The following is a 16,491-nucleotide window of genomic DNA, read 5'->3' on the forward strand; positions in this document are numbered from 1 at the left end:
AGGAACCCACAGGTATAGTACATTTATAATTATGTGCATATTCGTACGTTCACAATATCTTTGTAGTCAATATTTTGGCTACAATGTGTTAGTAGTATGAAATTCTAAATTGGTTGGGGAAGTAAAGTAGCTTCTCCTGAAATTCAACTAATGGGTGACAAATGAATGGCGTGATAAGGGAAGGAAGAATTGTTCTTGGGCATGCTCCTTAAATTGGTAAAGTATTCATCCATGCTCTTTATTCGTTTTAAGGGGCATGGCCACACCAAGTGGTACATGACAGTCTTCCAAGCTATGGGTCAGACAAAAAAAGGTCATCCCTAATCACCCATGCTTCTCAGCGTATAAACTACCCATGGCTGAAGATTGTCCATGAGTATAAAACCAGGTAACATTGCAACTTTTAGATCTGACATCCCCATGTTAGCATTTCCTTAAAAAATACATAGCACATTACAAATCATTTAGATGGTCCATTAAGTATTGCATGCTCCAAGGCACCTTTGGGGGAAGCAAGGAAAAAACTTTCTGATATGAGTCCTAAATGTTTCATCACGAAGCCAAAAATTAATGGGCTTAAAAACCTAGGAAGAAGCATGAACATGTACATATTGAAGACTCGAAGGTAGACAACCTGATCTTTCACTAGCGTCTCTGTCATTGGATACGTAAAGGAGCTCATACATAAGAGCAGCTGAACAGCATGAAGGACCACAGTCCTGCTGGCCTTGGAAGAGGAGGTTCTATCACTACTGATCTTCCTTGCCTCCAACATTATTCGTATGTAGGTGTAGAGTATGATCAAAGACACAATGGAAAAAGTAAAGCTGTGTTTGGCAGACCGTAGAGCGGACTGCTCTGGTGTTAATAAGAAGATCTCTCGACGACACACCATTGATGTTGAGAAGTAGCCCACTTTCCCCACAAAAAGCATAATAATAATGTCAATGAAGACCGGCAAGAAGCTGATGGCACAAATGGCAATGATGGCGAGCCATGACCTTTCTACCGGGCATATCTCGGCATGTTGAAGAGGATAACAGATTGCCACATACCGCTCCAATGACATTGCTGCTAGGCTGTTTGGGCTATTTATAAAGGAGGTAGCAGAAATTGCCACTAACACAAAGCATGCAGAGAGTGGAATCTTATAGATGATTGTAGCAACCAAAAATAAAGCGCCGCTTGTTGCTCCAAAGCGTCACTCAAACAGAATGTCACTGGATTTGCATTTCAGTTTCCGCAAAGGTGCTATCCCTGACCTGGCAGGCCGTAATACATCAAGTTCCACAAGTTGCCCTTTTGGATAGCACTCCCAAAAAGATTTTCAAAAGCACTGTGTGAGTGACGCTTTGGAGCAACAAGCGGCGCTTTATTTTTGGAACAATCCTTTGTTGTTTGTGCAAGCAATGCTAACAAAAGGAAAATATGTACTTTATATTTCAACAGGTTCTGTGTCCGGACCCACTTGGGATTTAAAAATGACTCCAACTCCCATGATTCTTTGCTTCCAGGCCCAGCTGGGCAGGATATTAATTAGAGGGGATTTGTTAGTTGGAGTGCTCAGGGAACGAACTTTGTTTGACATGCTGCCTCTGAAGAACGAGTGTTAACTCTGAAACGCGTCAGGCAAGGCGTGTACTGATTAAATTACTTGTGCTGCACGAAGGTTGTCCCAGTTCTTTTGAAAATCTTGTTGGGAGTGCTATCCAAAAGGGCAACTTGTGGAACTTGATGTATTACGGCCTGCCAGGGCAGGGATAGCACCTTTGCAGATACTGAAATGCAAATCCAGTGACATTCTGTGTGAGTGACGCTTTGGAGCGCTCTGAAACGCGTCAGTTGGACATTTTGCTCGTTCAAAACCATAGAAATTCCACCGTTGTAGTTAGTTCACCAAACTATAACTCGCGGCCCCGGAATAAACTGCTGATGACATCACTTATTACATCACTCATGACATGGTCAGTGACATCACTGATGATATCTCAAATGACATCACTGATGACATCATCCAGTGACTGTGTGTATCTGTAAAGTTCAAATATGTTTAATATATATAGGGAAAGGCGTGTTGAAGAATGAGTGTGTGTATAAGTGTCTGAATGGATAATTTAGTAGGTGCATGACTGACTCTATAAGTGAGTGATTAAACATATCTTACTGAATGCATGGGTTAGTGACTAAACTGTGTGAATGTCTGTATCCGTCTGTCTGGTGGTGTGTAAGCGGCTGCATGGGTTTGCGAATAGCTACATGAGTGTCTATATGGGTTATTGATTGATTGTCTGAGTATCTGTATGGGTGCCTGAGTGTTTGAGTGGGTGGGGTGTGTGTGTGACTCTGTGTATAGATGTGTGAGTGGGTGATGCACTGGGTGCATGGTTTCAATAGTGCATCTGTGATGGACTGTATGGGTGGGTGAGTGTGTGTATGGGTGTGTTAGTGTGTGAATGCATATGAATGAATGATTACGTGCTTGTATAGCGCATGGCTACCCGGGGGCATCCCAGCGCTTTGGACCGAGCACGAAACACCGCTCACTGAAAAAGGAAGGCCTTCAGCGTTTCCTAAATGCAAGATGGTTGGATTCCAGCCGGATACAGTCTGGAAGCTGATTCCAAAATTTGGCTGCGTGGAATTAGAAGCGTCCGCCACCCGTACGCGTCCGCTTGATCCTAGGAACTATTAGAATGTTTTTGTGGTTAGATCTGAGAGATCGGGGGATCTGATGGTGAAGAAACATGGGGCAAAGAAGGGCCGGGTCATTGTCAATGGTTGACTTGTGAACCATACACATGGCCTTGAACCGAATCCTCTCCTGCACCAGCAGCCAGTGCAGAGCTTGCAGTACTGCCTTAGCAGAACTACATTTAGGGACATCCATAAGTAGTCGGGCCGCACAATTCTGGACAGACTGTAGGATTTTAATAGTTCCTACTGGTGCACCCAAATAAACCGTGTTCGCGTAGTCCAAACAAGATAGAATGAGTGTCTGGACATGGAGGCGTCTAGACTTGAGGGGAAGTAGGGCCAATACCTTCCTTAGAGATCTAAGCAGACCATAACATGTTGCTGCCACCTTGCGTGCCTGTACTTGGAAACCCAAACCCATATCTCAGTGGTACATGTGTGAGTAACTACATATGTGAAAGGCAGTATATATGTGTGTTGGAGTATATAAATTGTGATAAGTGAGAGTGTGTTATTGTGATAGTGGCTGTATGGATGAGTGTGTGCTTGTATCAGTGATTGTAAAAGAGCACAAGAATGTGCTAGTATTTGTATAAGTAATTGAGCTGGTGTGTGTATAACTGTATAGGTGAGTAAATGACAGTGTGAATAATTATTTGCATGACTGACTAGGTGTGTGAGTACCTCTATGGATGAGTGGCGGTGTGTGAGTGTCTTTATAGGTGTATGAGTGCATATGATAGTCCTCTACTGAGTGACCCTAAGTATGAGTGACTGTACAGGTTAGTGAGTGGATGTGTGTGTAGACCTAAAAAATCAGTGAGTGGATATGTAGTTATTGGAGTGTCTATGGTTTTGAGAATGGCAGTCTGTAATTTAGAGTAGGTGTATCTAAAGTTATATTAGGGTGTGAGAAGATGCATGAAATTATCACATGGATGAAGTCATCAGTGATGACATTTGAGATGTCATGAGTGATGTCACTGACCATGTCATGAGTGATGTAATATGTGACATCATCAGCAGTGCATTGCGGGGGCGCGAGTTTTAGTTAGCTGAACTAACTATAACGGGGGAATTTCTATGGGTTTGTACGAGTAAAATATTTAACTAACTATAACTTTCTCTAAAACCTATGGTTTTTTCATTGAATTTCAAAGGTTTTTTAAATGCTAATTTCTAACTATAATGTGCCGGAAGCCTATGTTTTTTCAGTGAATTTCAAAGGTTTTTCAAATGCTAGATTCTAAGTATGCCTACAGAGGTAGGTCATGTGAAGAAAGAAGAAAAAACGCACAGAAAGAAGCAAAAGAAATGCAGAAAGAAGCAACAGAAGTCCACAAAGACAGGGAAAAGTGCAGGAAGAAGCAAGACATGTGCAGAAAGAACCAACAGAGGAGCAGGAAGAGGCCTTGTTGCAAAATCATCCTGTGGCCACAACGTTTTCAGACGGGTACTGGTGGTAACTGACTCCGACTAACCAGGCCTAGAGCCAGTGCTATGGTAAAAGACACTTAGAATACAGTGAAAACACCTACATACACTAGGAAACACTATGCGTTGAGGTACCCCTGTGATTAGCATGACCTCCTCTGTAAGGCCCTAGTACATAATAGGGCAGGGGGATTAAAACTACCTCTTAAAATGCGCTACAGGGCGCTCTTTGCACAGTGGTGTAGGGAGGGAGGCATGAGATGACATGTGTGCAAATACGCCCTGTGGCCATTTAAAGTTAAGTTAAATTACTTCCTCTTCAATCCTGAGTGTCCCTGGGGTCCAACTAGCCCACCAAGTACCTCCAGTAAGCGCCACAGAGCTTCCCCTATTTTTTATTTATATTTTTAAGTGAAAGGGGGCTACCTGGCCCCTCTTCCGAGGCCATATTTGGTCCCGTGGACCCCATCCCCTGGGGCATGGCCAGTGTTTTTTTCATATCTTTGGAGAGGGCTGCGTGGCCCCCCGCTCAGGCCCTTTATGGCCATGGCCCCGGGGACCCCATTCCCCGGGGACGGCCTTTGCATGTTTTTTTTAAATTATTTAATTATTTTAGTTAAGGGGGGGCATGTGGCCCCCTCCCAGGCCACTTCTGACCCCGGAGACCCCATTTCCCAGGGCCCTGGTCACTTCGTTGGGGACCGTGGGGGGAGCCCCAATGCCCCCACGGTCCCAGCCGGCTCACCGCCTCCTGTGGGATCCGGCATTGCTTTTCCACACGGGGAGCTGCTGACATACAGCTCCCCGTGTGGAAAAGCAATGTGGTTTGAATTTTGGAAGAGAGAGCAGGTTTACTGCCATAGCAAACTGCTGAATCCCGGGGGTGGGCACCCCAGGACACTGCAGGAGCAAGCCCTGGGGGTTGGTGGTCCCCAGGGCCATGAAGGGCTCCAGGAGAGGGGCCGCACAGCCCCCCTCCAAACGTTTGCAAAGCCCAGGGGGTGGTGGTCCCCAGGGCTTGGGGGTCCGTAACGGACCCCAAAATTTAAATATTAGTGCCCTGGGTAGGTGGCTTGAGCCCCCCACACAGGTATATATATATATATATATATATATATTTTTAAAAGAAGTCCCGGGGGCTACGGTCCCCGGGGCTGCGGGAGGGGGCAGTGTGCCCCCCGCAAATAATTAATGAAAGCCCGGGGTGGCGGTCCCCGGGGCTGCGGGGGACCCTCTGGGCCCCCGCAACTCAATTTGAGCATGACCCCGGGCTTGGCCCACACCGGGGCTAAATAATAACGAAGCGTGTGAGCCCGTGCTTCATTTTTTTTTTTCATCCGGATTCGCGCACCTAGAGCGAATTCGGCTGATTTTTCTTTTTTTTAATGCTTTTTTGGGCCCAGGGGGGCCTTGTGGGACCACCTGAGCAGGCCTAGGGGCTCAAAGTGTGTCTACCCTACCCCCTTTTCTTGTTTTGCACGTTTATTTTACTGTTTTGCTGAGTCAAAAGATAGCTGCCAACACTTCCGGGTTTGAAATTTTGACAGCCAATTAAAATGCAGCTCATGATCGGCAGGGTGCGCGGAGCCACCGCTCCTCTATATAACAAAACTTTTATTTGGTTTTTTTCTCAGCAACTACTGAATGGATTTACGCCATTTCAGAAAAAGAGTTCTTTCTGAACTAAGGGCACTCTTTTTGCCAAATTTGGTGTAATTCCGTTCAGCAGTTCGGACTATAGCCGTGTCTAAAGTTTCCTATATGAAATAACATGGAGAAAGCACGTTTGGGACCCCCCTTTTTTCTCGGCCCCCGCTTGGCGAATCATTCCAAAAGTTTCAGGATAGGAGCTGACCGGATATATTGCCGTCATTTGATGAATCTTCATGAAATTTTCAAAACTAATTCTTTGTTCATATCAGCTCCTATGTTGAAAGATTGGGGGTGATTGGTCAAGGGGGGGCCAAGATAGAGGGGGGGTCCAAAAACCTGTTTTCTCTATGTTAATTTCCATAGGAAACTTTAGACAAGGCTACAGGTCGAATGGGTGAACGGAATTACCCCAAATTTGGCAGGGAGAAGGGTCTTGGTCTAGAAAGCATGATTTTGTTTATTTGGTATAAATTGGTTTAGTAGTTGTGGGGAATATCGAAATTTACAGATATTGATATTTGGGAATTCTGCCATCTGATTGGCGGAGGCATTATGAGCACGAGCTTTCTACTGATTGGCTGCGAGCGGTGCAAGCGGTTGCAACTAGGAAGTGTTACCCACCATTTTGTGATTCCGCTGAAGCGAGTAAGGGGAAAAAAGTGGGAAAGAGGAGGGTAGGAGCACTGTAACCTCTGTGGGGTGTTTAGGGTGTGCTATAGAGGGGGTGTGAAGCAAAGTATTCACCCCTACTGGTGTGAAAGTGGTGGGCTACGGAAATTAAGTGAGGTATTGCCTAGAGTCTGATGCTGCTCAGGTGAGCTGGTGCGGGACTCAGGGATTAAAGCATGAGCCCAAATTGTGTGTCTTATGCTGTGAAGTCATGTGCCGTGGCCGCTGCACTACACCTGTGGAAGTAGTGTCAGCATGTGTGTATACCTACTAGGATGAACTAATGACCCGTAATGGTCTGAATGTCCTGGGGTACGGAAAATATGTGAGGTATTGTCTAGAGTCTCATGCTGCTAAGCTGAGCTGCTGCTGGACTCGGGGATGAAAGCGTGAACCCAAACTGTGTGTCATATGCTGTGAAATCATGTGCTCTGGCCGCTGTGCCTCATCTGTCCAAGTAGTGTGAGCATGCAGTTATACCTACTCGGATGAACTTTTGTTTCGAACATTGTAACTTGTGCATGATGCTTAGGGGGTGTTATACAGGGAGTGCGAAGGTAAATTTGCGCGTATCAAATCAATTCGGTATTTGTGAAGTGCAAACTACTTACTCCTACGAGTCTGATGGTGCTGGGGGCGTAAGCTGAGCCGCTGCCGGAGGCGGGGTAAAGTTGCAGAACAACTGACCCCTACCGGTCTCAAGTGCTAGGTACGGAAATTAAGTGAGGTATTGCCTAGAGTGTCATGCTGCTAAAGTGAGCTGCTGCTGAACTCGGGGATGAAACCGTGAGCCTAGACTGTGTGTACAATGCTGTGAAGTCATGTGCTCTGGGTGCTGTGCCACATGTGTCAAACTTGTATATGGTGCTTAGGTGGTGTTGTATAGGGAGTGCAAAGGTAAATCAATACAGTATTTGTAAAGCGCAAACTACTCACCCCTATGTGTGAGTAGAGCAGCTGATCAAAGCGGGAGCGCTCTGCTGCAAATTGAGATGGTCTGGCTGCTGCACCACAGCTGTGTGGAGAATACATTTAGGCGAGGGTCCGGGAGTTGCCGTTACCTGGCCCTAATATAGCGGGCCTAAGTTGTAAGTTATAGGGTGGCTCCAATAAGATCCCATGGGTTCATTAGTTGGAGCTACATATAAGTGCGGATGCACAGCTTCAAGTTATTCAGGAAAACTCGATTTTCCTGATCTGTGAAGTGTACTCCATCACTTCTGTAGATATCAGCCATATCAAAATGTATGGTGTTTTTGTAGATGGACCCCATTTTGTGGTCTCGGAGGTATGCAGACACAATCTGAGGACAAAATTGTTTTGACCATTTCCACTTCTGTCTTTGGCATATATTGGAATATAGAAAAGACAGTTTGAGGCAAAAGTAACATCAATTGTCCAAAGGTGCCCTCCATAAGCATTTCCAAACCTATCCCAGTAAATGTGCCTTGGTCGTTTCCAACGCAGTGCACAATCGTGAGGTCAGAGTGTTGGAGATGCCAACAGGTTTTAACAAAAGACAACATTGGTGCCACTTCAATCCTCTCTGTGCAAACCATTTAATGTCAACATTTTGTAAACCTAGGTCTAAGCCAATAAGTCTCTGTTCTGCATACCTCTTGCACCAAAAAACATAGCTATGTCCTACGATCCACACTAGCATTTTGAAGGTATAGCTGGAAGGTATGGAAAGATGTCTGTAGCTCATGCACTAGCTCATGCAGTTCCTTCATAGAATACGAAATATGTTTAAAGATGGGGAACTAGTTTTCTTTCACATACAAATCGATACCTGATTGGAAAATGAAAAGCATTATTTTTTAAAAGTAGGGTACACATTCGTTTTGTGGAAAAGCATCTTTGTGATTGGTTAAGAAAAAGCAGTTTGAACGTGGAGTACATATTATAGGATAACATTTGCTCAACTCAACCACACCTGCTACTTGCATTTGGAAGGCACTGTTTGAACTTAAAACAATCGTAAACTTTTAACCTGCATGTGCTGTTAAATGTTCAAGAAAATGCTGGAAAAAAAATTGATGGGTTTTAAAAAATTGATGACCTTTTTACCTGCACGTGTTGTAGAGTGTTCTAGAAAGTGTGTTGATAGAATACGTTGCACTGCTCACTTTGATGTTTCGTTGAATATGAAAAAAACTGTTTATATGGAAAATTAAAAAGAAATTAATAGAGAAGTTTTGAAATGTAAAAGAATCAAGGAAGTATTCTAATTTGTTCTTTACATGTATTTATGTGTGGAGGAACAAAATTATAGAAACAACAGCACCAGGAAGAGGAAGTGGGGGGACAGGGGGAGATCGGCACAGTGGCACACATGTACAATGAAGTACAGCACGAGTATAGACAAACAATGGCCAAAATGAAACACACCAACAAGGAACATAAGTCACATAACCCGGCAACATCACACCACTGAACGAGCATAGAAGTGAAAACCACGCTGCATTCATACCGGATGTGTACAAAGGCTGGTCGTGTGTGTTGTGGGATGTCTGCAACCGTGGTCATCATGGATGAGATGCTCAGCACGTGGCACATGGGCGGGTTCACTGTGTGTGTTATGTTGCCAAACAGCTGCTCCTCCCTCCCACAAGGCCCCACACTTTTGTACGGTGCGCTGTTGTATCCCGTGCACTTGTACGGCATAGCATTGTAATGCCTATTCCGGCATGTACTGCAGCATTCAAACTACACCATGAGAGTGCTGTTTGGTGGTGGTGTATGCCGCTTTACAACATCGTCTGCTGCGTCCCTTTTGGCAGGCCACACCAGAACACAGAGAGAAACTTACTGCACTTCCTGCACAATGACATGTCCGAAACACCCTGTTTCCCTTGCCGGATAGGTACACCCCTGTGCTTACCTGTGTACGCCGGACCAGCACACCTGTGTTGTGCTTGCAGTAGGATGCGTACGAAGCTACATGTTCGCGGTCACTACCAATGCTGAGGTGGCATGGTAATGTCTGCTGAATACAGCACACTGTAATGTTGCAGGGCCCGTCCCTATCATGCTAACACAATGACCACATGGACACACTTGCTCAGATGAGCAAGTTGCCCTCATAGGTATCCTTGTATCATGCTCATTGACTCTATGGCACCTGTGGGTGTTCTGGTGTGGCTCTTGGCTGTGTTTCCTTTCATACTGCAGGTAGTCGTCCTACTAAACACCAGCAGAAAGCAGGTGTAATATTCCTGGTGGTAACGTGGGTTATCGCCGGAATTAATTTTGCATTGCAGTTGTGAAAGTTGTGATGTCATTTTGTCGTGCGCAGAACAATGTACGAACTGGGCAGTGTATCCCATCAAGATCCAGCAGCTGAGGCACTATTCCTAATCAATATAAATACGATGAGATTTCTTCATTGATTTTGTGTGTACACTGTAAGTGCAGGCACTACCTCAGTGCAATTCAATACAGGATTTTAGTATTTAGAATAAATTGCAAAGTTGCGCCTTGTGACTTTTTGCACAGGCACGGCTACTCTGCATTTCATTATCAGAACTTTAATGCAACTAAAGTTGAGATAAATCTAACACAGTATTCAGAAGTTGGTGCAAACTGCAGAGATCACCAGTATTCCTGCGATAAGTGCTCCAAAACTTAACACCATGGTGGATACCAGCAAATAACAGTAATAAGAACAAGAAAGAGTAACGCAGCAGTTAAGAAAACAACCAAAAAGGTTATCAATTCTTTTTTTGTCAAACTTTATTTTTTATAAACATATATAAACCATAAACTATTTTCAAATTTTATTTTTTATTAATATATATATAAAAAATAAACCAATAAACAAAATTGTACAAATATAATAGAAAACAACAAGGTGGAAGTGGGGACCATGGATGTCGACGACAGAGCCTGGAAAATAAAGCACAAAATACGGACGTGTGTAATGCGCATATCAAAGGACTGAGAGAGAGAAACAGAGAAGGAAAAACAAGCCATAGAGAAAAAGAGAGGGAAGGAAAGAAAGGGAGTGAGAAAGGGAGAAGGGAGAGAGAGATAGAAGAAAATGAATGAAGAGAGTGAGAGAGGGAGAGAGAGAGAGAGAGAGAGAGAGAAGAGAGGGAAGTGAGTGAGAGAGAGAGAGAGAGAGAGAGAGAGAGAGAGAGAGAGAGAGAGAGAGAGAGAGAGAGAGAGACTTTCGCCTCTGCACATCCATCAGCAAATAATTACATGGTGCCAGCGAAGTGTGTATCAGTGGCCGGCTCCACGTGCACGTCAAAACCTCGCTGATCTCAGAGGTGTTGCTGAGTCCTGAGTCATAAATAGCGGAGACCACATCATCCTCTACGCGGATCTTACACATGTCGCTGAGTCCTGAGTCCTGAATGGCGGAGACCACATCAGCTTCTTCGTGGATCTGACAGATGTCGCTGAGTCCTGAATGGTGGAGACCACTTCAGCTTCTCCCCGGTCCGGCAGAGCTCACACATGTGGCTGAGTCCTGAGTCGTCAATGGCGGAGATAACCTCAGGGTTTGGTGCCGCTAAGCCTGTGGAATTAAAGTTTGTGCCACGTGGTGGTAGGCTCCTGATGGCCACATGAGTTTGGGGTGACACTAACCCTATGCATATGAAGTCCGCGCCAAGGGGATGGTAGGCCGCTGACGGCCATACAGCTGAGGGTGCGACTAACCTTCTGCGCACATTTTCATGGACTCTTTATGATTGAAACCCGTGGAGCGTTCTCCAGCTAGTCAGCATCGGCAATAAGGAATGTGACGTTGTCGATCTATTATATTTGCATGGTCACATGGCCTGTGCCGGATGGGTGTGGGCAGGGATAGACACAATGACATGGACGGCTCTTAGTACTGCATCTGGGAGTCGAGCGGACGGGCCGCAGCTGCCCCTCTTTGAGCCTGGGTCCGAACTGTTCATAACTCACACTACATAAGTATGGGAAAACCATTTTGTGATTCAGTCTGTCAGCTGGCATCTGTCCAAGGCATTTGTGAAAACATATCAGAGTTCTTTCTGTGAGTGATACCCCTTTGATGCTCCCTCTCCCCACATCAGCAGGTAATGTACCCTCTTCCCACATTACCTACACACCCCCAGCAACCTTCTTGGGCCCGGAAGTGTCACTGTGCGGTTGAACAAAGAAGAATCTTAGTCATGTATAGATTTATATATAAAAAAAAATATTTAAAGAAAAGATCAACAAATACTCCTGAAGGGAGTCTGGTTCTGTGGTCGCTGCCATGAAATTGGGGTCACTGCCGTTCAGGTCTCAGGACACAGTTGCACATGTGGGATTGGTTTGTGTTAAATAGGGTTAGTGGTACCAGATGCATTGAGACTGTATGAGCCTGTGATGATGCTTGATGTAGACGGGTCGCACTGGAAGCAATGTGTCTTGCCTACTGGACTGCGTCATGTGGAATTGGGACTGTATCTGAATTGTGAGGCCTCCTGACCATAGTGTAGAGTTTCAACGGGGTATACCCTAAAAATATCTGACCTGGGTCAATAATTAGGTACATATGAAAGGGTCAGTGTCTATTTCTTTCAAACGCAACAAATGTCAAATATATACATTCCGTATTTCTGATACTAACCAGTCCAGTAATTCAATACACATTTTATTTGGTATAGCAGTGAAAGGAAACTAGGCATCAATCAATAAGTTCCGTGAATTATTAATTGTAATACACTTGCAGCGAAAGACATAGAAATTTTTGGGAAAAAATCATTTATAACTTTTATCAATCAAAGTTATATCATGGTATCTACATAAATATAAATCGGCGCACTCTCAGTGAGAAAGGAGAAAGGTAGTAAAGTGGGATAGGTGTGATGGGATAAGTGTGGGGACTGGGTAAAGGTGTTGTGACAATGACACAATCACAGTAGAACTCAATAGGACCTTTACAGTCTAATTTAGATCAACAGTTCCATATATCTCTTTTAATACATAGGATTGGTTTACTCCATTTAATTTTCTCCTATGTTAAGAGAAGTAGTATGGTCTGGTCTACGTTTCGACCCCGCGTGGTGTAAGGGTTAGTTGGAACCTCATTCTGGGGTCTTCATCAGGACATTGAAAGGACGAGGGCACCTGCTTTGCATGTGGCCATCCAATGACCATTATAGTAGGACCTTCATTCGTTCCTATTGTGAGCGATGCAACTGGGATAGAAACAAACATCCAGTCCAAGTCTGTAATTTCAGATTGTTAGGATGCAGCTTCGAGGGTGTGCGGACCGTCACCGTCCCCCGGTGGTTCTAATCTTCACACCGCCGCGCTCCACGACATGTGATCCGGTCGGCTCCGTGTATCCGTCGGGTCGAAACGTAGACCAGACCATACTACTTCTCTTAACATAGGAGAAAATTAAATGGAGTAAAATTGATAAAAGTTATAAATGATTTTTTCAAAAAAAATTCTATGTCTTTCGCTGCAAGTGTATTACAATTAATAATTCACGGAACTTATTGATTGATGCCTAGTTTCCGTTCACTGCTATGCCAAATAAAATGTGTATTGAATTACTGGACTGGTTAGTATCTGAAATACGGAATGTATATATTTGACATTTGTTGCGTTTGAAAGAAATAGACACTGACCCTTTCATATGTACCTGACCATAGTGTAGGCCAAAGGTAGTGATGAGGAAGGGCCCACAGCCATGTGCATACGTTGGTGGCCACACCGGCCGGCGTAGTACAGGTTCAGTGGCACCACAAGTCGCTGGCCTTCCATATGCAAATATCCTTCACTGATTGAAGGGAGTCTGGTGCTGTGGTCGCTGCCACTAAGTTAGGGTTGCTGCCATTCAGGACTCAGGAACCAGTTACACATGTGGCATTGGCTTGTGTTGAACAGGGTTAGTTGGCACCACGTGTCGCCGGTCTTCCACAGTGTAGGCCGGAGGCAGCGATCAGCAAAGGCCTACACGCAGGTGATGTTGACTTGAGCTGCACAGATTGGGAGCATTTGGTCTTCTTAACCCATTATAGTCTCTTACACAATTTGCGTCGCTACTAATCTTGAATTGTAAACCGTGTAACTCCATTGTAGGGCTCAGGCAGCGGTCAGGATGGGCGCACAGCCACTTGGCGTTGAGTTGAGCTGTACAGTTAGTGCACCTGGAGTACTCGGCGTGTGCACACCCTGCTATGATACGTGGTCTCGGCGGGCCACACTGGGAGCAATGTCTTGTCTTGATAAGGCCACGTGGAGATGACTTATGGTGCAGTGAGTTAGTAGCACCTGAAGCACACAGCGTGGCATATTCTGCGATGATGCATGGTCCTGACGGGCCGCACTGGGAGTAATCTGTCTTGCGTACTGGACTGCGTCATCTGCAATCGCCACTGCATCTGAATTGTGAGCCCTGCTGTCTGCAGTGTAGATTGAAGGAAGTAGTTAGCATAGACATCGAGGAATGTTTTTTGTCACTTCTTCTCGACAAAATCCGAGGACATAGAGTACAAATGTCTGTGCAATTAATAAATCAAGGCTGAATTCAAGTTGTGAACCCTGCTGTCCACAGTGTAGATCGAAGGCAGTAGTCGGTACAGACATAAGTCTGCGGTGCTGTGCCGCTGCGTTCGCAGGGGGCCTGTGTGGAGGAGGCCTGCGCTCATGTTGGCAGCCACGTGCCAGGGTGAGGGCCGCCGCTCTTCAGACTCATTGGTCTTCCCAAAAGTGAACCATGCCCAGGCCTGGCCTATTTATCCATACTCCTATGCTGGAGAGGTGTACGTTGGACCAGCCCACTCCGCTTCCAATTCCAGGGTGAACAACACAGCTACATGACCGAGACCTTCCCCACTGCCTGAGGTAACATGGTTGCTTCCATTGTGCACTACACTACAAGTATCAACAGCATATCTCCACATGGAGAGGTTTGTGCTTTGCATAGTGAAGTATGTGCAGCACATCAGCGTTACACTTGGCATTGTGTGCATTATTATTGATGGGTGACTTGCCTTCTTCATATATAGTTGGTTGCCATATCTCCCAACATTCAGCTATTGTGTGGCTGAGGGGACATGGTATTTTCGGAAGGTCCGTTGTCCTATTTTGTGCTGCCTGGGTGGTAATAGCGGGGGGTGGTCCGGGAGGGAGATTCTGGTGGTGGTGGCGTTGGGTGTTGTGGCCTTGTTCGATGTCGGAGCTGCATGATGAGTAGCTCTATCATGTGTTGGTCTTTAGATGTGGCTGTGAGTTCGGTATAATTCACGCAGTAGATAGTCGACCTCCTTACACCAGTTAAAGGATGATGTTAATTTGTTACTGGTAAGTCGGCTTATCTTCTGCTTTTTGGATCGCATTGGAGATTTGGCTGGTTGTTGAAAATATGGGGAAGTGGTGTTCTTGTGTTTTTAATGCACGGGAGAGCCTACTTTGCATATCATTAGCGTTAGTTGTGGCTCTCATTCGTGGCAATTTTGTTGGCGGAAGGTATCGATGGAAGAGTGGTGAGATTTGCAGTTTTCACCAGTTTGAGAATGGGAAGATAATTAAAAAACACAGAAAAAAGATATGTTTAATGAACAATATAATTAGAATCACTGAAAAAACCATAGGTTTCAGGTACATTATAGTTAGAAATTAGCATTTAAAAAACCTTTGAAATTCACTGAAAAAAACAGGTTTTACTGACATTATAGTTAGGAATTAGCATTTACAAAACCTTAGAAATTCACAGAAAAAAACATAGGTTTTAGGGACGTTTTAGTTAGTTGGACATTTCACTCATGTAAAACTATAGAAATTCCGCTGTTATAGTTAGTTGAGCTAATCCTAACTCGCCCCCCGCAATGCACTGCTGATGACGTCACATATTGCATCATTCATGACATGGTCAGTGACATCACTGATGACATCTCAAATGACATCACTGATGACATCATCCATGTGAAAATCCAATGCACCTCATCAGACCCTAATATAACACTTGATACACCCACTCTAAAATACAGACTATATTTTTCGAAACCATGAACACACCAATACCAGTTATTACATATCCACTTACTAATTCCTAGGTCTACACACAATTCCATTCATTGACCCATACAGTCACTCATTTATATAGTTAGCCATCAATACATCATTATCATATCCAGTCACATATCCATACAGACACTCAGACACTGCCTCTCATTCGTAGAGTTATCCAGGCACCTAGTCAGTAATGGAAATAATCAATCACACTTTCATTTACTCACCTGTACAGTTATACACATACCATCTCACTTATTTAAACTAATACAATAACTAATACAAGCACACACTGATCCATACAGGCACTTTCACAATCAGTCACTCTCACATATAGTCATTTATACAGTCCAACACTCACATATACTGCCTTTCACATATGCAGTTACTCACACCTGTACCACTGAGGCATCCATTCACTCACCACCACACCCATACACACACTCTCCCAGCCATAGGGCCCTTCACAGATACAGACTTGAACCCAGTGAATTATCCACATACACATCTATGCACAGAGTCACGCCCCCCACCCATACAGATACTCAGGCACTCATACAGATACTCAGACAACCAATCAGTAGCCCATATGGATCCTCATGTAGTTGCTAACCAACCTATGCAACTGCTTACACACCAACTGACAACCTAAACTGTGTGACTGTCTGTATCAATCGCTAACACATGCATTAAGTAAGACATAATTATTCACTCAGTTATACAGTCAGTCACACACCTATTTAATCATCCATCCTTACTCTTATACACCCATTCATTCTTCAATACACTTTGGCATATATATATAAAACATATTTACATTTTATAGAAACACACATACACTGGATGATGCTATCAGTTATGTCGTGATTGATGTCCTCAACGTGGTACCAGGTAAATGGGATGGCAACAAAAAGTGTATGAAAAGATTGTCTGTGTTGCACTGCCATAGTGAGTAAGGAAGTTGGAGACTCATGTGTTACCTTCTGTATGATGCACCACAAGTGCCATAATCCTTGGTAGTAGAAATGGCAAAACCCTCTCCCACTATTGAAA

At 44.5% G+C, this 16,491-nt stretch overlaps 1 protein-coding gene across 1 annotated transcript in view; it reads right to left on the reverse strand.

The window, feature by feature from the left end:
- Positions 1 to 476: 476 nt before the first annotated feature.
- The window catches only part of LOC144773927 (odorant receptor 131-2-like), a 41,091-nt gene continuing 25,076 nt past the window's right edge, over positions 477 to 16,491 (reverse strand). Inside the window, 2 exon segments of the mRNA XM_078658985.1 lie at positions 477 to 559; positions 562 to 1,147. Of these exon segments, the coding sequence (XP_078515111.1) occupies positions 477 to 559; positions 562 to 1,147 (669 nt within the window).

This window comes from Lissotriton helveticus, chromosome 8 (genome assembly GCF_964261635.1).
Source record: "Lissotriton helveticus chromosome 8, aLisHel1.1, whole genome shotgun sequence".
In the NCBI taxonomy this organism is placed as follows: Eukaryota; Metazoa; Chordata; class Amphibia; order Caudata; family Salamandridae; genus Lissotriton; species Lissotriton helveticus.